Source organism: Nyctereutes procyonoides, unplaced genomic scaffold, assembly GCF_905146905.1.
Source record: "Nyctereutes procyonoides isolate TBG_1078 unplaced genomic scaffold, NYPRO_anot_genome, whole genome shotgun sequence".
Lineage (NCBI taxonomy): Eukaryota > Metazoa > Chordata > Mammalia > Carnivora > Canidae > Nyctereutes > Nyctereutes procyonoides.
In genome coordinates this window covers 38215290-38240835 of record NW_026575052.1, presented here as the reverse complement: position 1 = coordinate 38240835, position 25546 = coordinate 38215290, and the positions used below count along the sequence as shown (strand labels likewise).

Below are 25546 nucleotides of genomic sequence, written 5' to 3'. Positions count from 1 at the left end.
AAAAGAGGCCATGGGAGATGAGACACTGCTCGGAAGGAAACTGAGGTCAAGGAGCACTGCAGCTCCAGACTTGGGCATGTAGAAGTCATCCTGGAAGTGGATTTTCCAGCCTCAACAGCCCCAGGCAATGTCCAACTAATACTCCCCCCCAAATTATGTAAAAATAACAATGATTGTTTTAAGCCACTGTGTTTGGACATAGTTTTGTTACACAGCAACAGAAAAGCAGAATAGAAATTTGTGGCATTTCTATCAGGACAGGCTGTCAGTGGAGGCCTGGAGAGCTCAGGAAGACATGTTAGGGGAGCCTAGAACAAATGTCAGGAAGTGGTGGTTGGAGGCCATAAAGACCCATGTTGCATAGTAGCACCAATTTCAGTCAAAACTGTCACCTGCAGCAACATGAAAAGTACAAAAAAGGTGGATGTGGAGAAGGAGTTCTCCAGGACGAATGTTGAAAGTGCTGGCTGGTTTCTTTTAGCCTTGATAACAAGGTATGGATAGAGATAAACTGAAGAAGGACTGCTTCAATTTTGAAGCAAAATTTAGAAGAAATTCAAAGGACCCATGACTTGTTTCAAAAACAAAACTATTTATCATCCCCAAACTCCCCCAACAAAAGATTATTATTATTTTTTTTATTCATGAGAGACATAGAGAGAGAGACAGAGAGAGAGAGAGGCAGAGGCATAGGGAGAAGCAGGCTCCATGCAGGGAGGCTGACGTGGGACTCGATCCCGGGTCTCAAGGATCACGCCCTGGGCTACAGGTGGCGCTAAACTGCTAAGCCACCCGGGCTGCCCCAAAAGATTCTCAAGGTAAAAATGGCCTTACGACCAATATCAAATTCAAGATGTTTCTGGTAAAATATGGTCTCACAGGATGCCTGTGTGGCTCAGCAGTTAGGCGTCTGCTTTCAGCTCAAGGAGTGATCCTGGAGACCTGGGATCGAGTCCCACATTGGGCTCCCCGCATGGAGCCTGCTTCTCCCTCTGCCTCTGCCTGTGTCTCTGCCTCTCTCTCTGTGTCTCTCATGAAAAAAAATAAATAAAATCTTTAAAAAATAAATAAAAATAAAACATGGTCTCAGAGCAGTTTCATGTGTGGCCATAAAAGACTTTAATTGAGGCACCTGGGTGGCGCCTTCGGTTAAGCAGCCAATTTTTTATTTCAGCTCAGGTCACCGTCTCAGAGTCCTGAGATCAAGCCCCACATTGGTCTCTGCATCCAGCAGGAAGTCTGCTTGAGGATTCTCTTTCCCTCTGCCTCTGCTCCTCCCACTGCTCTCGAGAGCACAAACACACCCTCTCTCTCTCTAACGTAAGTAAATCTTTTTTCAAAAAAAGACTTTTACCCTAACCTCAAAAAGATTGAAGGCAGCACCTTACAGATTATCTTGGTTAAACTGAGAGTTTAAGAATCTTGAGGGGGAAAAAAAAAAAAGAATCTTGAGGATTTGTACCACAGCAGACTCCTAAGCAGCCCAGGCAAAAAAGAGCCTGTTTCAAAGACATTTGTGTGAATTTTGTCTAATGGAGTAAACCACACTAAAACTCATAGAAAAGTCACAGCATTTTTAAGACAGTAACACTAGCAGAATCACCATCCACTTGGACTAAAAAGGAAACAGTTCAAAATGTAAAAATCAGTCAAGAATCTAAAGCTTTCATAAGCAAGAAGCATATGAGAAAGCTATTCCCCTGTACACATGAGCCATTTTTCTTTCTTTCTTTTTTTTTTTTTTTAAGATTTTATTTATCTATTTGACAGGGCGGGTGGGGCACAAGCAGGAGGAGTGGCAAAGGGAGAGAGAGAGAAGCAGGCTTTCTGCTGGGCAGGGAGCCCAACACAAGGCTTGATCCCTGGACCCTGGAATCATGACCTGAGTGGAAGGCAGACACTTAACCAACTCAGGTGCCCCAAGATGGGCCATTCCTTATGGAAAAGGAAAAATGACTAAGCATGTAGAGCCAAGACTCCAGGGGAAAAAGCCAGGAAATATGCAGAATCACTCACAGGAAGCAGAACTCTGTCCTAATCAAGAAATGGCAGACCTATGTTCAACTGCACTTTAGAAGTGCTATGGGCCTGTGACTGCTTTATGTGACGCCATAATGGGATATATTTGAGGAGTCGTGAGGCAGGCAATGAATGTAGTTTGCAAATGAATGCCACTTGTAACCAGAATGCATTTTGCAAGGATGGCCACAACGGTATTGTCCAGCTTTCCCTAGTGTGGCTCTTCCTCAATGTGGCTTTCATGAGGTAAAAAACTCAACAAGATAAGATTTCTCTACCTCCGGAAGGTGAGCAATCCCAGTCACTGCTTTGACAAATGGAATATGGCAAAAGTGATGCTTTACCAATTCTAGGCCTAGTCCTTAGCTGCCTGGCAGTTTTCTCCTTTTGCCTATTGGAAATATTTGCCTTTGGGACATATCCAAGAATGGTTGGAATCCAGCCACCATGTGAGGATAATGATCACCCTAAGACCATCACGCCACAAAAAGAATAACCCGTGTGAAGATGCGCGATAGGATCAAACCTCATGTAAAAAGAGAGAGGGACGAAGAAGCACAAAGGCACCAACCACATCTCTGAGCAGAGAAAGAAGTCATCTTGGAAGTGAACTTTTGTAGCCCAACTGGTGCCTTAAGGATAATGGACAAACTACCAGATGAGCTTTTTCTAAATTCCAGACACTAACGTTTGAGATAGGTTGTTTTTCAGAAACAGAAAATCAGAACAACCCTAACTTCATATCATGAATAAAAATCATGAGTAAAACCATAAAATTTAGAATATGATAAAAAAAAGTCTTTCAGTAATGAAAGGATCAAGCAAGATACAAAAACTACAAAGTGTTAAAAAAAAAAAGACTGACACATTCACTTATGTTAAAATAAAACTTTTCTGCTTGTCAAGATGCCATAAATAAAACAAAAAAAAAGATCTTTGTAATCGAAATAACTGAAAAAAGGATGAATATCCAGAATATGTATTTTTAAACTCCTAAAAATTTATAAGAAGAAAAAAAAATCCTATAGAAGAAGGCCAAAGACATGAACCAGGTATCTCCAGATGTAGAATCAGGAATAACGAATAAACATGCAAAAGAGGCACCTATCAGTAATCAACATCACAAGCATTTCACACTTAACAGATTGGGAAAAACTAAGTTAGTCAATACCAAATGTTTTCTACTACTGGGACAAAAATTAGCAGAGCCACGATGGAAAATGGTTTGGCATTACCTAGCAATATCCCCTAAACTAATTCCACTCTATGTAACTGGGTAGCTTAAAGAAACTTGTACACATGTGCCAAAGGAGACATGTCCATAAACGTTCATGGCAGCCTTGTTTATAAAAGCAAAGAACTGGAAGCAACCCAAATCTCCAGTGGGAGGGAAACAGATAAATGGACTGTGATATACTGATAGAATATAAAGTAGCTGAGAAAATTCCATAACCAGAAAGACATCCACATGGATGAATCTCAAAAACCATGAGAAAGAAAAGAACAAGTCAGAAAAGAACACATACTCTCTGATATCTGTTATTATGAAGTTCAAAACAGAGAAAAATATTCAGAAGTCAAAGCAATACATTGCTTATGGATACAAGCCTAAGTGTTAAAACAATAAGGAGAAGCAAGGATATGATTAACACAGAAGGCAGGATATTGATGATCTCTTGGAGAAGAAAGTGCAAATTGTCAGTAAACAGGTATTCACTTTATTATTCTTATATAAATTATTCAGATAAAGTGTATACACTCTTGCATGAAATCTATTTTTAAATACAAATGAGAACATTTAAAAAGAGCAGAGCTCCCTCTAGTGGACTATATTTGTCTTTGCTTTTAGGATTCTAAATTTAATCCTAACATTAGGATCTTGGATCCCTAAAATATAAAGTCGCTTAGGAATGATCTAGTTGTACACCAAATAAAATGAGACCGGAAGAGGAATCAGTCACGGCTAATCATCCACTACAACAATCCAGGTCTCGTTCTGCCACCTCTATTGCCAAATTTTGGTTGGAAAAAAAAATAATTAAAAACAAACCATTCCTAGGATGCCTGGCTGGTTCAGGGGATGAAGCAGACTCTTGATTGCAGGGTTTTAAGTCTGAGCCCTATGTTGGGTGCAGAGATTACTGAAAAATAAAATCTTTTAAAAAATAGAATAAAATAAACCATTCCAGAATTACTATCCTCTGATGACCTTACTTGAAACAAAGTAGAATGTATTACTTAATCAATACAAAATATTCCAAGGCATCTAAACTGCAAGGAAAACACCGTTTATAAATCTTAATAAATCTGAGGCATAAATGACAATGCAAAAACAAAGTTCTTCCCATAATGTATGCTGAAACTGTTTCTTTAGCATCAGCAGAAACTCGCAGCATCTACCGCTTTGGCCATCCTGCCTCCTTGCCTCAGTAAACCTCAGGCTCTGTGCAAGAAAAGGCAGGCGGAGAGTGGCTGTCACAGGAGGTGACCTGACACCGGTTCCCAAGAAACCCGGGGTCAGGCAAGCCCACAGCAGCCTGCGGGCCCGATCAAGACCAGCGGGGGTACAGGACCCGCATCCCGGAAGACCGCCAAGGACTGCATTCCGCCCTCCTGCTTAAGGCTGTGCCAGGAACATCCAGTGTCTGAGGGAAGCTGAATAAAAGAGGAGGCTGGCAAGAGCGGCCGGCCTGCGGAAGCCCCGCCCCGGCCTCTGGGCCCGGGGGCCCGGGCCGTCGTCCACCACCGCCACCGCGCAGGAGCCCCCGGGGGCGGGCCCGCCCCAGGCCCTCCAGCGCGGCTCCAGGCCCGGCAGCCGGCACGGCTCAACGACTGGGGATCCCCCCCACCCCGGGGATTAGGGAAACAGTCGGGGAGACCCGCGGCTGAGACCCAGAGGCGGGCGGTGGGGGAGAGAAGGGCCCGCGGCAGAGCGGAGCGGCGAGGGCGGAGCGGCGAGGGCGGAGCGGCGAGGGCGAGGGCAGCCAGGGTGCGCCCCACAGGCCGGGCTGCGGGGACCCCGGGGCCGCCAGGACGGCAGCCCCCTTCTGGAGCGCATCCGCTCTCCAGGGCCTGGAGGCAGCGGGCCAGGAGGCAGCGAGCGGCCCCGCCTCCCTCCGCACAGGCCCCGCCCGCCACGGCTCTCTCCTCGGGGACGCGCTCCTTCAAGATCGGGAGTTCTGAATCCCAGCCCCCAGCCAAAGGGACAACCGTGGCGCCGGGCTCAGCCATGCCGAGAGGTCGAGGGCAGGGATCTGACCGAAGCCTGGGACCCAGGAGCGGAGACTGGTTGCTCTCCTGCGAGGTCCGCCCCCCCGGGGAGGGGGGCACAGGGAGACATCATGTCCCACCAGCCCTCCCCACACAGGGGGCCTTCGGAGAAAGCACCGCGCCCCACTGAAGCCTGGGGTCACCTACGCCGAACCTGTCCCGCTGCGCCCAGCGGAGGCATCCTTACCAGGGCAGGTGTGACGAGCCAGCGCAGTGGCCTCCGCTTCAGACCGACCGCCACCCCCACGTGTACCAAGTCTACTGATCAGAGTGCTCCAAAGCGTCAGCTTCAGTTCTGATGGAAAGAAGACCAGGCTTTCTTTCCTTTCTTTTTTTTTTTTTTTTTTTTTTTTTTTGTATTTTGTATTTTGAATTGTTTGCTCTTTTTTTTCCTTTGGAATCAGGACTACAGTTTCTTTGTTCATTTGTTGGTTTGTTTCCCTTTCTCAATTTGGTATCAGGCTTTTCTCTCTCTCTCTCTCTCTCTTTTTCCTTTTTCTTCAGAATCGGGCTTAAAGATTTTGTTTCCTTTTTTGTCACTTTTCCTTTGTTCTTGGATTAGGCTTTTCTTTTCTTTAACCAGTCTTAATAAACCAATCAAAGTACACCCAGGTAAAGGTACAAGCACTCCCCATTGCAAGCAAAGAGGAACTAAGACTGACGTCTGGGAAAGAGAAGCCAAAACACAACAGCAGAGTACACACAGCATACACCAGAAATACTACATGAATTGCTAGGCCCTGGACAGTCTATGACCTGTTCTTAATATAGTATTACTCTCATGAGCAGGAAACATGACAAGCTTTCATAAGATGCAGAAAACAGAAACCTAAAATAAATAAATAAATAAACAAACAAATAAATAAATAAATAAATAAATAAATAAATGAATAAATAAATAAAAGAAAATTAAAAAAATTTAAAAATAAAAAATAAATTTAAAAAAAAGCCCAGAAACCTAGACATAATGACAAAATGGAAGTTCTCCCCCAAAAGATTAAGAAGAAATCAAAGCCTGGTATTTGTCCAAAACAGATATAAGCAATATATCTGAAGAAGAATTTACAACAACAGCTAGAAGAATGCTAGCTGGGCTTGAAAGAAGCATAGGAGACACCAGAGAAACCCTGGCTACAGAGATAGAAGATCTAAAAACCAGTCAGGCCAAAATAAAAATGCTATAACTAAGATGCAAAACTGCCTAGTTGTAATCAGAATGAGGATGGAAGAAGCAGAGGAACAAATAGGTGATAGAGAAGATAAAATTATGGAAAATAATGAAGGAAAAGAGGGAAATAAAGCTATTAGGTCATGAATATGCCCAAGGAACTCAGCAATTGCACAAAGTGCAATAATATCCACATCATCGGAGTCCCAGAAGAGGAGCAGGAAAAAGAGGTAGAATATTTATTTGAACAAATTATAGCTGAGAACTTCCCTGATATGGGTAAGGAAACAGGCATTCAAGTCCAAAAGGCACAGAAAACCCCCCTCAAAATCAACAAAAACAGATCAACACCAAGACATATCATTATCAAACTTGCAAAATACCAAGATAAATAGAATTCTGAAGGCAGCTAGGAACAAAAGGTCCTTCACCTGAAAGAGTAGACACAAGAGGTTATTAGTAGCAGGCCAGAAAAGCACATGATATATTCACGTGGATATACTATATCCAGCAAGGCTGTCATTCAGAATAGAGGGCGAGATAAAAAGTTTCTGAGACCAGCAAAAACTAAAGGAGTTCATGAACACTAAACCAGTCCTGCAAGAAATATTAAAAGATATACTTTGAGTGGGCAAGAAACCAAAAGCAACAAGGACTTGAAAGAAACAATCTACAGGAACAGCGACTTTACAGGCAATACAATGGCACTAAATTCGTATCTATCAATAATTACTCTGAATGTAATGTAATTACTGAATGTAATGTAATTACTCAATGCTCTAATCAAGACGCAGAGTATCAGAATGGATTAAAAACATCAATATGCTGCTTACAAGAGACTAATTTTAGACCCCAAAACACCTTCAGATTGAAAGTGAGAGGGAAGAGAACCATTTATCATGCTAGTGGACATCAAAAGAAAGCTGGAGTAGCAATCCTTGTATCTGACAAATTAGATTTTAAAACAAGGACTAATAAGGGCAAAACGACTGAGATCACACCATGCATATTTTCAGACCATACTTGAAGTCAACCACAAGAAAAAATATGGAAAGACCACAAATACATGGAGGTTAAAGAACATCCTACTAAAGAATAAATGGGTTAACTAGGAAATTAAAGAAGAAATAAAAATACATGGAAACAAATGAAAATGAAAACATGACAGTTGAAAACCTTTGGGACACAACAAAGGTGGTCATAAGCAGGAAGCATATAGCAATTCAGGCCTTCCTCAAGAAGCATGAAAAAGGGCAGCCCAGGTGGCTCAGCGGTTTAGCGTTGCCTTCAGCCCAGGGCGTGATCCTGGAGACCCAGGATCGAATCCCATGTCGGGCTCCCTGCATGGAGCCTGCTTCTCCCTCTGCCTGTGTCTCTGCCTCTCTCTCTCTCTCCCTCTCTCTCTCTCTCTCTCTGTGTGTGTGTGTTCTCATGAATAAATAAATAAAATCTTAAAAAAAAAAAAGAAGCAAGAAAAGTCTCAAATACACAACCTAACCATACATCTAAAGGACGTAGGAAAAGAACAACAAATAAAGCCTAAGACCAGCAGAAGAAGGGAAATTATTAAGATTAGAGCAGAAATAAATGACACAGAAATCAAAAACACAGTAGAACAGATCAAGGAAACTAGGAGTTGGTTCTCTGAAAGAATTAACAAAAATTGTTAAACCCATAGCCAGACTTATCAAAAAGAAAACAGAAAGGACCCAAATAAAATCACAATGAAGGAGGAGACATTACTACCAACACTGGAGAAATATAATTATAAGAGAATATTATAAGCAATTATCTGCCTACAAACTGGGCAATCTGGAAGAAATAGATAAATTCTTAGAAACATATAAACTACAAAAACTGAAATAGGAAGAAATAGAAAATTTGAACAGACACATTAATAGCAAAGAAACTGAATTAGTAATCAAAAATCTCCCAACAAAACAGGGGGCCGTCTGGCTTCCCAGGGGAATTCTACCAAACTTTTAAAGAAGAATTAGTATCTGGTTTTCTCAAACCATTCCAAAAAATATAAATGGAAGGAAAACTTCCAAACTCATTCTATGAGGAATTACCTCAATTCCAAAACCAAAGACCCCACTAAAAGAATTACAGACCAAAATGCCTGATGAAGATGGATACAAAAATTATCAACTGGACACTGGCTAACTGAATCCAACAGTACCTTAAAAGGATTATTCACTACGATCAAATAGGATTTAGACCTGGGCAAAGAGAGGTGGTTCAATATCCACAAATCAATTAACATGAACACCACATTAATAAAAGAAAGGACAAAAACCATATGATCCTCCCAAGAGATGCAGAAAAAAGCATTTGACAAAATACAGTATCCTTTCCTGATAAAAACCTTCAAGAAAGTAGAAAGAGAAGAAACACACCTCAACATCATAAAGCCCATTTATGAAAGACGCACAGCTAATACCATGCTCAAAGGGGGAAAACTGAGAGCTTTTTCTCTACGGTCAAGAACAAGACAGGGATGTCCACTTTCACCACCATTATTTAACACAATACTGAAAGTCCTACCCTTAGCAATCAGACAACAAAAAGAAATAAAAGGCATCCAAATCAGGAAGGAAGAAGTCAAACTTTCGCTCTTCACAGACAACATAATACTCTATGTAGAAAACCCAAGAGACTCCACCAAAAAATTGCCAGACTGATACATGAACTCAGCAAAGCTGGAGGATATAAAATCAACATACAGAAATCTGTTGTATTTCTATATGCCAATAAATGAAGCAGCAGAAAAAGAAATCAGGAAATTCAACCCATTTACAATTGTACCAAAACCCATAAGATACCTAAGAATAAACCTAAGCAAAGAGGTAAAATACCTATACACTGAAAACTATACAACACTTATGAAACAAACTGAAGAAGACACATAGAAATGGAAAAAATTCCATGCTCATGGATTAGAAGAGCAAATATTGTTAAAATGTCTATAGATTGTTATAATGCAATCTATACAGTCAGTGCAATCCCCATCAAAATAACACCAACATTTTTCACAGATCTTGAACAAACAATTCTAAAATTTGTATAGAATCAGAAAAGATCCTGAAAAGCCAAAGGAATGTTGATAAAGAAATGCAAAAAGGAAGGCATCACAGTTCTGGATTTCAAGGTGTACTACAAAGCTGTAACCATCAAGACAACATGGTATTGACATAAAAACAGACACATAGATCAATGGAACAGAACACAGAACTCAGATATGGACCCCCAACCCTGTGGTCAATTAATCTTCAACAAAGCAGGAAGGAATATCCAATGGAGAAAGTCTCTTTAACAAAATGTGTTGGTAAAACTAGATAGTCACATGCAGAAGAATGCAACTAGACTTAGACTGTCTTACACCATACACAAAAATTAATTCAAAATGGATGAAAGACCTAAATGTGAGAAAGGAAGCCATCAAAATCCTAGAGGAGAACACAGGCAGCAACCCCTTTGAACTTGGCCACACCAACTTCTTACTAGACACATCTCAGAGGCAAAGGAAACTAAAACAAAACGAACTATTGGAACTTCATCAAAATAAAAAGCTTCTGCAAGGGAAGGAAACAATCAACAGAAGTAAATGGCAACCTTCAGAATGGGAGAAGATATTCACAAATGACACATCAGATAAAGGGTTAGTATCCAAAATCTATAAAGAACTTATCAAACTCAACACTTAAAAAACAAATAATCCAGTTAATAAATGGGCAGAAGACATCAATAGACACTTTTCCAAAGAAGACATACAGGTAGCTAACAGACACATGAAAGGATGCTCAACATCTCATCATCAGGGAAGTACAAATCAAAACCACAATAAGATACTACCTCACACCTGTCAGAATGGCTAAAATTAACAACTTAGGAAACAACAGATGTTGGCAAGGATGCAGAGAAAGGGGAACCCTCATACACCATTGGTAGGAATGCAAACTAGAACAGTCAACTCTGGAAAAAAGTATTGAGGTTCCCCAAAAAGTCAAAAATAGAACTACCCTATGACCCAGAAATTTTATTACTAGGTATTTATCCAAAGGATACAAAAATGCTGATTCGAAGGGGCACATGCATACCAACATCTATAGAAGCACTATTAACAATAGGCAAATTATGGAAAGAGACCAAATGTCCATCACCTGATGAATGGATAAAATTTGTGGTATCTATGTACAATGGAATATTACTCAGCTATCAAAAAGAAAGAAATCTTGCCATTTGCAACAATACGGATGGAACTAGAGGGTATTATGCTAAGCAAAATAAGTCAGAGAATGAAAATATATGATTTTACTCATTTGTGGAATTTAAGAAACGAAACATGAGCACAGAGGAAGGGAAGGAAAAATAAATAAGATAAAAACGGAGAGAGAGGGAAACCCTAAGAGACTCCTAACTATAAAGAACAAACTGAGGGCTGCTGGAGGCTGGGGGTGGGGATGGGCCAAATGGGTGATGGGCATTAAGGAGGGCCCTTGTCAGGATGAGCACTGGATATTATACATAAGTGATAAATCACTGAATTCTACCCCTGAAACCAATACTACACTATATGTTAACTAACTTGAATTTAAATAAAACAACAAACAACAACAAAGATTCCACTATAATTAAAGGATCAAATGAATATTATTAAGGAGCAGAGAGACGTGATCTGGTCTGAAAGACACTCCTACCTTATTAACAGTAACTACTTAGAAAATAAATCCTATTTACAATAGAAGAAAACACATATAATATTTACAGCTTAGATAAAGAAATGTGAGAATTTACAAAGAAAACTACCATCATTTACAGTACCACCAAAAAATGTAAACTACTTAAATCTAAACCTAACAAAATTTGTGCACTGTCTGTACATGCACAGCTACATAGCACAGTTGGGAAGTGAAAGACCTAAATGAAATGAGAACAGTACCATGTTCATAATTTGGAGGACTCAATTTTATTAATTTGTCAATCCCTCCCAAAAAAATGATCTACAGACTCCATGCAATTTCATTGAAAATTTGTACAGAAATTTTTACAGAAATACACAAGTAGATTCTAGAATGTATGTGAACAAGCAAAAGAACTAAAGTAGCCAAAACAATTTGGAAAAATAACAAAGCTGGAGGATTCACACTATGTGATTTCAAGAGTTATTATGTATCTGCAAGTAACCCAGACAGTGTTGCATTGGAGAAAGATGGACATACAGGATGAAAGAATAGTATATTAAGTCAGAAGACTCTACATGGTGCTATGTCCTATATCCACACGAATACATGGCCCAAGATCAAGGAATGTAAGTAAGAACAGCCCTATTTACCATCCCTCCCAGTGACCCATCCCCACAACTCTTGGCTCTGCAGTTAGGTCCTGCACCCAAAAGACATGCGTATTCTTACCAGGGTACACAGCAAAGGCACTTTAGACCCTTGTGACAGGGAGCAGCAGACAAGAAAAGGAACTCCAGTCATGACAGGGGTTCTTGGTCCTGACCAGCAGGAGGGTGAGCTGCTCTTACTCCAGGAGGGCAAGAATACCTCTGCCACCTCTTGATACTTCTTTGTCTCACTCAACTGTGAGTGGGCATGTACAGAAACATCAGCCCAAGTGCATGGTGACCAAGGGTTCGGACACTCTCAGGAATGAACTTTGGGGTCACACTACTATGTAAGCCACCCAAAGCCAGTCAAGAGTGATAGATGAGGGTAAGGGAATTTACAACAGCAAGTTGAGAAGAGGATGAGAACCAGCTGCAGCCATGAGACTGGCTACTTGAGCAACAAGGGACGGATTCTTCCCAGTAATTTCCATCTCCTGGATTTTGCCTCAGGAAGAAAGCTCCATGAGCGTGTGTGGAGAAGCAGATGTGTGCACCACCAGTGATGGACTCCACCGAGCATGGAGGTGCATGGGTTCACAGCCCCTTTCAAGAAGCCGGCAGCCTCTAGGACAGCAGTCAGCCTCTAGCCACTGTTATCTTTCACATTTTGTCACGATACTTCCAGCACATCGGTGAGAACACGGTGGGTGGTGGAGCCAGGTCAATTCTACCAGAAGATGCAGGACTCCTCTAGCAAGCAACTGTTGTCCAAGGACTCCCCACCAGCCTGGTCAAGACTTTCTCAGAAATGCAGCCTGTGGTCTTTCCCAGAGGTCAGACTGCATTAGAGTGACTGCCCACCCAACCCTTTGCTCCCTTCTCCTTTATGCATTCCAGGTGCACCCCAACCCTAGCATTAATTTCATTTCACATCCAGCCCCACTGTGGCAACTCTTTCTCTGCTCAGAGAGCTTGAATGAACAGACCCAGGCCTGCCTCACCCCAAACCCTGTGTGTTTGTTACAGTTCTTCCATTATGACGTCATATTATACTTAACTACAGCTCACTTGATGTGGGAAAAGAATGAGCCATTCTAATTCAGTAATAGGTGGGGTAATTATTGTTTAACTCCTTCCCAGTAAAAAGGGAACTCCTCACTTACTAACCTTTGAACTTCTTAATGAATACTAGGCATTGTGCTGGGTTTGGGGGACACAGAGAAGGCAAATTCTTTCACAGCCTTATCCTCCACCACTCCCTGTACAATCACACCCAACAAGTTTCTACATTCTCCAAGCTCACTTATGATGACTGACTGCTTTCACATGCATTTTCCTCCACCTTAACTGACCTCTCTTCCATCCTTGCCTGGCAAACACTCACTGATACATCAAGACTGAACCCAAGTGTCACCTCTGGACCAAAGTATTCTCTGACTTACACTAGCAGAGTTGATTCCTCAGCCCTCCTACAGCACAACCTAATCATGGCATCTGTGACAATGAATTCGAATTTATCTGTCCTCCTCGCTAAACTGGAAGTCTTTGAAGTGTGAGTCATGCATCCAAAATGTTTAACACTGTAGCTGGCATATAATAGGGGCTCCCTGATACCTGAGAAGGGAAAAGGAGACAAAATGAGGAAGAGTGCGAGAAGCAGCATACCTGAGAATCTAATTCACAAGGATCTTAACAATGCTAAGAAGCCAGAAAGTGAGTACTAATCAAGTGAAATGCTGACTGGACACTGGATATATAAAAATTCTGAGACAGACTATGCTTTCTGACACTCCCACAGAACACCTGTCTAGCCTCTCCCATGTCTAGTTGGCAAGCTTATCAAATTCAGAGAGTGGTATGCCCTACCTTCCCAGCTTTCAAAAGTCTTCTCTTACAGCCTACATCTCAAGGCAAATCCCCACTCTTCTCAGGATTTACAGCGTGCGGTTAATTGAGAAAATCTGTTTGCTGCCTCTGTGATCCTTGTTATTTTGTATCAAAGTAAACAGTATTTAAGAACTACTCCTAAAAATAATAATAATATAATAATAATAATAATAAAATAAAATAAAAAAAAGAACTACTCCTGTTCGATCTACCTTCTCTGGACGAAAGAGCTTCCTCTTCTTCTCAGGGGAGCTCAGTGAGCTATGTCCCCAGATTTTTCTGGATTCTCAATTCATGAAGCTCCATTACCTATTAATGATCATCACTAGGCATCATGAATTCATAGGAAAGAAACATGGGTAAGGATTAAAAAAACTCTTAAAAGAAAAGATAGGCAGCAATCTCTTGGACATCAGCCACAGCAACATATTTAGGATATGTCTCCGCAGGCAAGGGAAACCAAAGCAGAAAATAAACTATTGAGACTACATCAAACTAAAAAGCTTTTGCACAGCAAAGGAAACCATCAACTGAACAAAAAAACCTCAGTGAGTGGCCTTTTTGTTATACATCAAATGATACATCTGATAAGGGATTAATACCCAGAATATATAAAGAATTTCTATAACTCAACAGCAAAAAACAAATAATCCAATTTAAAATGAGAAGACCTGATTAGACATTTTTCCAAAGGTACATCAGTGGCCAACACATGGAAAAATGCTCAACATCACTAATCATCAGGGAAATGCAAATCAAAACCATGAGATACCACTTCAGACTTATCAGAATGGCTAGAATCAAAAGATAAGAAATATCAAGTGTTGGCAAGAATGTGGAGAAAAGGGAGCCCTCATGCAGTGTTGGTGGGAATGTAAGGTGGTACAGCCACTGTGGAAATCAGTATGACAGTATCTCAAAAAATTAAAAATAGAAATACCATACAACCCAATAATTCCACTTCAGCTGAAGAAAACAAAAACACTAACTGAAAAGATATATGCACCCCTATGTTTACAGCAGCATTATTTACAATAGCCAAGACACGGAAGCAATGCAAGTGTCCATCAACAGACGAACAGATAAAAAGAAGATGGGAGGTAGACAGAGAGATAGATAGATATAAAGAATGGAATGTTACCAGCCATAAAAAAGAATGCAATCTTGTCATTTACAACAACATGAATGGATCTAGAGGGTATTAATGCTAATTGAATTAAATCAGAGAAATACCGTATGATTTCATGTATATATGGAACCTAAAAACAAAACAAATGAACAACAAAAATAGACTCATAAATACAAAGAACAAACCAGGGCTTGCTAGAGGGGAGAGGGTAGATAAATGGGCAAATACATAAAAAAGATTAAGAGGTACAAAATTCCAGTTATAAAATAAATAAGTCATGATGATAAAAAGTACAACATAGGAAATATAATGAATAATACTGTGACAACTTTGTAGAGTGACAGGTGGTAACTACACTAATCATGGTTAAGGATTTTGTAATATATATTAACTGTTGAATCATTATGTTGGTCACCTGAAACTAGCCTAACAATGTATGTCATATTATATAATTAAAAATAAATTTTAAAAATTAAAGTTTCTCCACAACTAGGTATTTAAGAAATTGCACCAAATTTATTATCCCTGTGACTTCCTGACCTAAAACTTGTCCAACCAGGCCAGTCTCCTCTCCTCTCCCAGTAAAGCCCACTGAGGCATCCTGACCGAGAGCCTATGTCTTGCTAGACTTGTCACCTGAAATATCCTCTCCCTTCCCAACCCTTCTCATTATCCAGATCCTACATCTCAAGTCCTTCTCAGGACTCAGGTTGAAATCCTCCACCTCCTGCTCCATGAGGCCTCAAAACACTCCAGTCCACACCAAGTGGGTCACCAAAAAAATTCCTGTACTCGCCAGGCAGACAGCATAATCACAGTACGGTCTGGTATAATGTAGGGGAATGGTGGGAGGTACGGCAAATGCAGTGGACTTGCCCCATCTGAAGATTTTCAGGTTCATAATTTTTTAAGACACTGTGTTAGAGGTCTTAATATTAGGAGCCTCTGGGGAAAGGAACTGGGTAGCTGGAAGAGAGAAGAGGAAAGGAAACCTTTCATTGCATATACTTTTATACTTTGTAAAGTTTAAAGTATCATCTTCACAAAATACCAAATTGAAAAATAAAAATGAGATGGGAAAAAATTTTCGTGACTAAAAATACTATGCCACTCAAAACAGATGTAGCAACCCAAGGACTGTCAGTGCAGCACCTCTAATTTATTATTTGTTCCAGTTCATTTGGGTTAATTAATTAAATAACGCCTTGGTTCTGCTACTTATCTTCTTCATAAATATATACTCTATCTCTCAAGAGAATGCCAAGTTAAGGAGGAAAAGAATCATGTCATGTTTCTTTTTTATCTCTTTCACTGTCTTAGATTGAAAACACATGTGAAAAGTACTCAATATTTGGAATCATAAACATTTAGAATTTTAAAAGTCCTTAAAGATCTAGGCCACCCTGTCATTTTATAGATGAAAAACTGATGCCTATGAAGACTAAGAAATATATCCAGCTATCACAGGACAACAACCCAGGACATGATGAAAAGAATAAAAACAAAAGAAAAAACAAAAGCACATACACAATTTTGAGTTTACTGTAAAAGTAAAGGATGCCCACTAGAGGGAGCCAATAGTCCATTAACTTGAAGGTGAGGGTCCTCAAACTGTTTCCTTCAAAAGGATAAGGAAAACTTTTTCCCAGGGCCACAGAATGACTTAAGAGCCACATACCTAAACAATGTAAATTCAAATTTCTTTCACCAGAGGTACAAACAGATTTTCAAATCTCCAGCATTAAAAAAATATTTTTAACATACAGTAAAATTGACTTTTTTTTTTTTTTGGTACACAAGTCTATCAATTTTAACGTACATTTTCATTTATATAACCACCACAATCAAGAAACAAAACAGTTCCATTATTCCCCAAACCTCCTCCTCTGACTTTACAGTCACCCCACCCTACCCACCTACCTACCATCCACCCTGTGCACACAATGGCATTCCATTGTATAGACGTAAAAATATTTATCAATTCACCAGTGGAGGGACATCTGGTTTGTCTTTAGCTACTGGCAATTATGAATACAGTTGTTACAAATATTCATGTACAGGTTTTTGGGTGAAAACAGGTTTTCATTTTTCCCAAGACTGGGAATACTGAGTCAAATGGTAAATATATGGTCAACTCTAAAAGAATATGCCAAACTACTGAGGGGGACACTTGACAGGATGAGCACTGGGTGTTATTCTGTATGTTGGTAAATTGAACACCAATAAAAATTAATTTATTAAAAAAAAAAAGAATATGCCAAACTGCTTTCCAAAGTGACAATCCAAGCTTCCTGCCTAGAAGAGATGATATTTCCAATTTCTCTCCATCCTCTCTAGCTCTTGACATTATCAGTATTTTTATTATTTTAGCCAATCCAATTGACACAGTTGTATCTTATCATGGTTTTAATTTGCATTTCTCTAGTGCTAATCTTGTTAAACATCTTTTCAAGTGCTAAGTAGCTATCCAAGTATTCTGTTCATTTTTTAATTGAGCTGTCTTCTTAATGCTTAGTTTTGTATATTCTTGACAGCAGTCCACTGTCATATATGTAGTTTTCAAATATTCTTTCCCCATCTGTACCTTGTCTTCTCATCCTCTTAACAGTGTCTTTCACAGAGGAAAGGTTTTAATTTTGATGAAGTTCAAGTTATTATGTTTGTTCTTTTATGAATCATGCTATTGGTGTCATGTCTAAGAACTCTTTGCCTAACTCCAGCACGTAAAGATTTTTGCTATTTCTCTCAAATTTTTAGTCTTACATTTAAATCTTTGAATCAACTTTTGCATAAAGTATGCATTTTATATTTGAGATTCTTTTTTTTTTTCATACAGAGGATATATATCCAATTGTTCTAACACCATTTGCTGAAAAGACTATTCTTTTTCCTGTAAATGTTATACCTCTATCAAAACTCAACCGGGAAGCCGGGGTGGCTCAGTGGCTGAGCCTCTCCCTTTGGCTCAGGTCGTGATCTTGGGGTCCTGGGATCAAACCCAAATCAGGCACCACGGGGAGCCTGCTTCTCCCTCTGCCTATGTCTCTGCCTCTAAGTGTGTCTCTCATGAATAAATAAATAAAATCTTAAAAAAATAAAAACAAAAAAACTCAACTGGCCATATTTGTTTCTGGACCACCGATTCTGTGCCAGTCTAAGCGTCTATCTCTTTACCAATACTACAGTCTCCATTATTGTGGCTTTATGTAGAAATCTTAAAACTGGGCAGCACGCTTCTTGCTTTTTAAATTAAGAATGCGAAAGTAGCATTCAGTAAGGCTGACAATATCTACATAACAAATTCTAGTTTCAAATTAAAATTAATATTTTGGAAATAGGACAGAAAGAAAGCAAATATGAGGGAAAGAACGCAAAGAGGGAAATGAGAAAAAAGTAAAAAGTAGGAACATGAGATACACAAGAGGTAGAAACACAGAAAGAAAAAGAAGGAAATAGAAAAAGGAACAGGGAGAGGGAGGAAAATAAAAAGAAATGGTTCTCTACATATCGGATCTCAACCCCTAAACCTAAGCAAGTGAATTGAAACACCTTCCAATTACTACTATTCACCAGAGCTAGCTAATGAGAGCGGGTCAAGGCTACATAACTCCCCAGACCGGGAACCCCATCCTCCTAAAGATCTACAGTAGGCCAAACACTTTCCTCATTATATCATCCAAAACAAGCAATTATCATAAAAGCCACTTCAATTTTTATGTAACCCATTACAATAGGTTTATTTTTTTTTAAAGATTTATTTACTTATTTATGATAGACCGAGAGAGAGGCAGAGACACAGGCAGAGGGAGAAGCAGGCTCCATGCCGGGAGCCCGACACGGGACTCGATCCCAGGACTCCAGGATCCCACCCTGGGCCAAAGGCAGGCGCCAAACCGCTGAGCCACCCAGGGAACCCTACAATAGGTTTAAATAGGTTTAAATACTTCTATATAATTCCCTGTTCACATACATAAAGGGACAGATTTGATGGTCAGCCTGGAATTTCCTTAACTACAACATTCCTGGGTACTAGGTTGAGATGTTTCTTTTTTTTTTTTTTTAAGATTTTATTTATTTATTCATGAGAGACACAAAGAGGGAGAGGCAGACTTAGGTAGAGAGAGAAGCAGGCTCCATGCAGGGAGCCTGATGTGGGACCCGATCCCGGGACTCCACCAGGATCACGCACTGGGCTGAAGGCAGACATTTAACTGTTGAGCCACCCAGGCATCCCATGGTTGAGATGTTTCAAAGAGAAAAGCATCTGGTTCTCTTTGGAGGAAATATCCACCCGGTCCAGCTCCCTGGGTTGCCATGAAGATCAAATGAGATCATGGAAGGGAAACTGCTTCATAAACTGAAATGTCTTTTACAAATATATATAACTGCCTCTCCTTATCAGAAGTGTAGGGCCAGGATACTTTGTTCGACGCAGATGACAGCAGCTGGCTCAACCATGTAGACCTTTTAGTGAAATCTACTACAACAGTTTTCAGTAGCAGCAAATTCAGAACTCTTTCCAGACACTGGCATTAGAAACAGGAAGGACGTGGTTCAGGTGGTTCAGTAACTAGTTCTAGGCACTTCTCTGCAACATCTCTGATTTACGGACATTTAGATATTAGGATCTTTCCTTTCTTAAATGCTAAAATTCACTCTATTATCTATACTTATCTCTTTGATTCTTGAGGGAAAAAAATCACAGTTAACAAATGTAAATGTAGTCACAGAAGAAACATGACACACAGTCTTCTAAAACTAGAAATAAGATTGGACACGTTCCAAAATAAAAGCTTAGCTCATAATTTGTTACAAAATTCTCCAACATACGCTGTGTGTGTGTGTGTGTGTGTGTGTGTGTGTGTGTATTTTCTATCTTTAAAAAATGCTCTAAGAGCCTTTGGTATTTCATGTAACTTTCTCTAACTCACAGACCCAAGAAACCACCCACCCCCTGCCATATTTATAAGTGCTTTGGTTGATTATGTTTACCTTACTTCCTTTATTTGACAACTTCCTTGAACACAGCTGATCATTTCATGTATTATCTAGGACTTAAAATAATTCAGGAATTCTATAAACATTCAAACACATGTTGGCCAGGCCAAATATTTCTTGTTTATTATGGTGTGTTAACTCATTCAATCACTGATTTATTTAATAAATTAAGTCAACCTCGTGTGAAGGAAATGGAGGTGATCTAGCACACCATAAGAACACAGGCGTCAGACACAGGCATCTCAATTCCAATCCTGACTCTTCTACTACCAGCGGAGAGACTTTGGAGAAGTTAATAACTTTGGCCTTATTAACTTCCTAATCTTTAAAACCAGGATAACACACTGTATCTACCAATGTTGCATTAAATGACGATAATGTGACAAAAGAGCACATCACTGGTCCTTGAATATGTTAGTTCCTTACCTGCAGCAAGAGCGCTTGGCTTCCCATTCCAGCCTCCTTGATACTACTTATAAAGGCCCCCCATTCATAAAGCTTGATATTTAGAAGCATGTTCCCTACTCTTCCCAGAGCCCTGGCACACAGCTGTGAGGATCCTGAGCACCAGTCCCGAAGCTGCATGCGTCCAACAGCTGCCTTCATGCTCATTAGCTCATTCTCCATTCAAGGCACATGCTCCTTAAAAATGATTCTACATATCTAAATAGAGTTCATCCCAGATTAATCTAAGAAATTAGCAAACATTGGTAGTTAACTCATAGAACTGCCACCCAGGAAAATGGAAAGCTCTGAGTTTTCAGATGGCAAACAATGGAAGAAAATACTACCCCCTTTATGATTCACAGGTATTAGAAATGTAAAGGGAAAAATATTATTTAATGGACAAATATAATGTGCTTGTGCACCTGATGTTTTAAAGGGGGACACATGATGAAGTCTTCATAGTGACACGAAGCATGCTCGTACAGTCAGCGCTGGATGGTCGGCTCCTACAACATGCTCCGATTTTACTCTCCTGAGGACTCTGGAAGCCTCCTGGGGCACAATGAATGTTACCCCACTTAAAGTCACAATAGAACAGATTGGAAATTACTCATCCAGAGAATCTTTTAAAAGTGTTCTAGCTAAGTTGTGATGGGGTACAAGCAATTACAGTTTCCCAAGAGAAATAATCACTTACGAATTCCCAATGAAGCATGGCATGCAGAACCAGGGCTAGAGTTTCCACTGCCTGACGCTAACAAGCACTACGGTCTCAGAATAAGCTAAGATCACCCAAGATCCTAATTAAAAGTTGGATGAGCAAGCCAGAAATAACTGCCAAATGGAGAGACAACTAATTGCCCCAATGACAATCCTTATATCTGTAAGCCACAGATTGTCAATGAAATTCTATAAAGAAGTCCGAAGCTAAACATGCAGCAATGTCTGGTCTTAACCTTGGTGCTGGTGGCCACCCTCACACTGCCCTGCAACCTTTTGCAGCAGCTAGTCCACAAAGGACTCAAAAAAATAGTTCAGGTAGGAATAGATGGTTTTCTCTGCTCAAAACCATGGGTTTTAGTGGCCCCAAACTGTCTTACTAAATGTGTTGTAAGAACATTCCTCATTTTTCTTTTTCTTTCTCTTTTTTAAGATTTTATTTATTTATTCATGAGAGACACAGAAAAAGAGGCAGAGACACAGGCAGAGGGAGATTCAGGCTCCCTGTGGAGAGCACGATGTGGGACTCAATCCCAGGACCTCAGGATCAAGCCCTCGGCCAAAGGCAGATGCTCAACTACTGAGCCACCCAGACATCCCTCATTTTTCTTTCAGAAGAAAAGAAAGCAATGTTAAGGGTCCATATTCTCCATGTCTTCTTTTAATCCCCCTCTGCTTCTCAGCCCTCTGGTGGGCCTCTCTGTCAATAACCGCACACTCCTCTTTTCAGGGCAGTGCAGTTTCATTCCTCTTTAATATTGTCCCAGTCCCTGAAGCTTAGGGAGGTCCCCTCTACCTCCATCAGTGAGAGAGCCTAGCATGTAAGGAAAAGGAAAGTCTAAGCAGAAAAACGTGAATTCTTTCCTTGGATGATCAGGTGGTAAATGTCCAATCACAAAATATCACTAAAACATGAACAGAAACATTTGGAGAAAAGCAGACATACATGCCTGGGGTTCATCAGGGACATCAGAGAATTCTAGTACAGCTCTTCATACAGGCCCTGAGATCCGCTTAAAGATCAGACCCACTCGGCCACTGACTCCCGAATACATCCCTTCTCACTGCTAGAAAGGCCCAACCCAGAGCTGCTCTTTCACCCTCTGAGATCTTCGAGAAGTACTGGAGCCATCCTGGCCGGTGTGCACAAGGCAAGGGCACGCTCTACAGACCCCAGACCATTACAATAGGCTTTACTGTAACCACACATGGAGTTCCTCACTCAACAAATACCAAGTAGGAGCATCACACCACTGGACAAGAGAGAGTCTTCCATGTGAGGAAGTTTCCAGAGACTGGCCAGATGCAGTCCCCTCCCCAAATTCCCACCCCCCCTCGAGTTTACTCGTCACCGTTACCTATACAAGTGACGATTGTCTTCAAAATCTTCCTGACCCCATTTTCCCTTGATGTCTTCAATAACGTGATTCTTGAGGAATTTTTTCAGCAGCTGGACCGTCTGTTTGCGGGTCACCTCGGGGCCAAAGTTCTGACTGCACCTCAGCAACTCATGCAGCCAATCCACGGCCTCCGCCGCTGTGAAGCAACGATCATAACTCTTGAAACGACAGCGATGTTTCCGTAAGGGCATCCTGGTGCGGAAAAGCTCCACCGTTTCATTCCACTGGGGAAGAAAGGGAGAAGGACATTCAGGAATGAACGGAATTTTTTTTAAAGGTTATTACGTCCCAAATATTTAAAACAATGAATGCATTTCTTCCGATGAAAAGACTGCCTCGGTGACAGACACTTGAATTTTTTTTAAATTAGTTCCATGCCCAGCATGGAGCCCAAGGTGGGGCATGAACTTGAGATCCTGAGGTTAAGACCTGAGCTGAGATCAAGAGTTGTTTGCTCAACCAATGGGGCCACGCAGGTGCCCCAAGCCTTGATAATCTCTTATTTACAACCTTCTCACTCAAAATTTAAAAAATAACTTTTAAAAATGTATTCTACTCATTCATTCAGTGAGTATTTAAGGAGATTTTACCATCAAGTTGTTCCATTATGTGAACTTAATGGATTCTTACATTAATAAGAAACAAATGATCAAAACCATGGGTAAAACTGAGGCCAGTGCTGTGTAATTCACTTCTTGAAGCCCTATGTTTATTATGATTTCACCTCATTCAGCAAATATGTACTGTTTATTACATGAAAAGCATTATAAGGAGAAAAAGAGATGTACAAGACATAGTGTCTGATGTCAAAACATGTTTTAAAATTCTGCAAAATATTTTCCTATTTAAAAAAAATAAAACTAGACATCCACCCCTTCATCAGCCTTCCTTAGATTAAATGAAATGTTCACATATGGTATCCTTCCTACATAATTACACCAGCATCTTTTTTGGACCCTAGGCTTTCTGCCAGCCCTCCTAAAAATCCTGGAAACTCATGGTCTTACTCTCATAAACCATTCTCCCCTTCTCCCACTCTTCTCTTTCAGGTGATCATTGCACAATCTTTACTTTTCACCTCTCTTCCTACTGATATCAGAAAATCTTTTTCTAACAATTCCAGTTCTGATCTTGGTATATTCTTTGTGTTTTTTTCCCCCTTCTGGCTCCTTGTTTTCCCTTCTGATCAGGCCTTTTCTTCCAGGTTTCTCTTCATCCCTCCTCCTGCCCAGCCTCCTCTGCAACTATTATCCACTTCTCTTCTACACAACACCAGAGGCTTGCAGGACCAAAGCCACGTGTGTGCAAGAACGCAACCTGGCCATGGGGCACAGTGCCCAACACATGGAAGGGATTCAACAAGCAAATGCTTAATTGGTCTTTCACTTTCTCTACTTTCTTGAACTACCTTCTAACTTGATGCGATTTAATTACACTCTGATTCCGAATCATGTCTTTCTCCTAGCTAAATTCAAATATCATTTTGCCTTATGTATATATTAATCTTTCTACTTCATTTGACACTGCTTTATGCCATTCTCCAAATTAAGTTGGTCCAGATTTAAACAGTTTTTAACATCTTAAAAACACAAAAGAAACAAGGCAAGCCACTGCAGGATAACATTTAACTAGAATTTCTAAAACAAGAGAACAAAAAACTTAAATCAAGAAGGAATAGACAAAAAAAAAAAAAAAAAAAAAAGGAATAGACAAAGGCAGCCTGGGTGGCTCTTGCACCACCTTCAGCCCAGGGCCTGATCCTGGAGAACTGGGATCGAGTCCAGGCTCCCAGCGTGGAGCATGTTTCTCCCTCTGCCTGTGTGTCTGCCTCTCTCTCTCTCTGCATCTCTCATGAATAAATAGATAAAATCTTAAAAAAAAAAAAAAAGGAACAAAAACTTCTATAGGAAAAAAATGGAAAATGACTTGAACAGGCATTTCACAAAAAAAGATCCTCAAATTTACCATAATATATGCAAAAATATTCAACCTTATTAGTTAGAAATGAAATGCTAAAGAAATCCACAATGCAATACCACTACATGCCTACAAATGGCTCTAATGAAAAAGACAGGCAACACTAAATGCTGGTGAGAATGGGGAGCAACTGGAAATCTCATACATTGCTGGAGGGATCAGAAATCAGTACAAGCACTTTGGAAAACAGGCTGGCAACCTCTACAAAAGGTCATGATCTCAGGGTCCTGAGTGAACCCGAAGTTGGGCTCCACGCTCAGCTGCTTGGGATTCTTTCTCCCTCTGCCCCTACCCCATTCATGCTTGCTCACTCTCTCTCTCTCCAACTCTCTCCAAAAAAAAAAAAAAAAAGTGACTTATTCATGCAATGGAATACTGCATAGTAGCAATAAAAATGAACTACTGCCACATGCATTAACATAAATGAGTATCAAAAATAAAATGTAATCTTGATATAACAAGGCCAGAAGAAAAGTAAAAACTATATAATTCCATGGGGCTCCTGGGTGGCTGTATGATTCCATTTACATAAAGTTAAAAAGCAGGCAAAACTAATCCACGGTATTAGGAATCCTAACAGTGGTTAGTTTGTACAGAGGTCAAGATCGAGAAAGGCAAGGGCTACCTATGGAGTCTTAGGCATGTTGCATCTCTAGATTTGGGTGTCAGTTACATGGGGTGCTCACATGAAAACTCGCGGAGTTGTACTCATTTCATTATACCACCTCTACCTATAAACACAGTTTTAAACCATCTCCATGTATTTTTAACAATTGAGGGGATCCCTGGGTGGCGCAGTGGTTTGGCGCCTGCCTTTGGCCCAGGGCGCGATCCTGGAGACCCGGGATCGAATCCCACGTCGGGCTCCCGGTGCGTGGAGCCTGCTTCTCCCTCTGCCTGTGTCTCTGCCTCTCTCTCTCTCTCACTGTGTGCCTATCATAAATAAATAAAAATTTAAAAAGAAAATTAAATACAATTGTTTTAATCTCTGCTGACACATACCCTTCATGTTAGTCCTGATCAAGCATGTCAGGAGTGGGGAAGTAGAGTTAATAAAAAAGATTTTCAGGGTCACCTGGGTGGCTCAGTAGTTGAGCATCTGCCTTTGGCTCAGGTCATGATCCCAGTGTCCTGGGATCAAGTCCTGAGTCAGGCCCCTGGGAGAACTTGCTTCTCCCTCTGCCTATGTCTCTGCC

At 40.5% G+C, this 25546-nt stretch overlaps 1 protein-coding gene across 1 annotated transcript in view; it reads right to left on the bottom strand.

Annotated features, from left to right (window-relative positions):
* The window catches only part of DEPDC1B (DEP domain containing 1B), an 84929-nt gene that overhangs the window by 52851 nt on the left and 6532 nt on the right, over positions 1–25546 (bottom strand). Inside the window, exon 2 of the mRNA XM_055331994.1 lies at positions 22332–22597. Within this exon, the coding sequence (XP_055187969.1) occupies positions 22332–22597 (266 nt within the window). The remainder of the gene's footprint in view (positions 1–22331; positions 22598–25546) is intronic.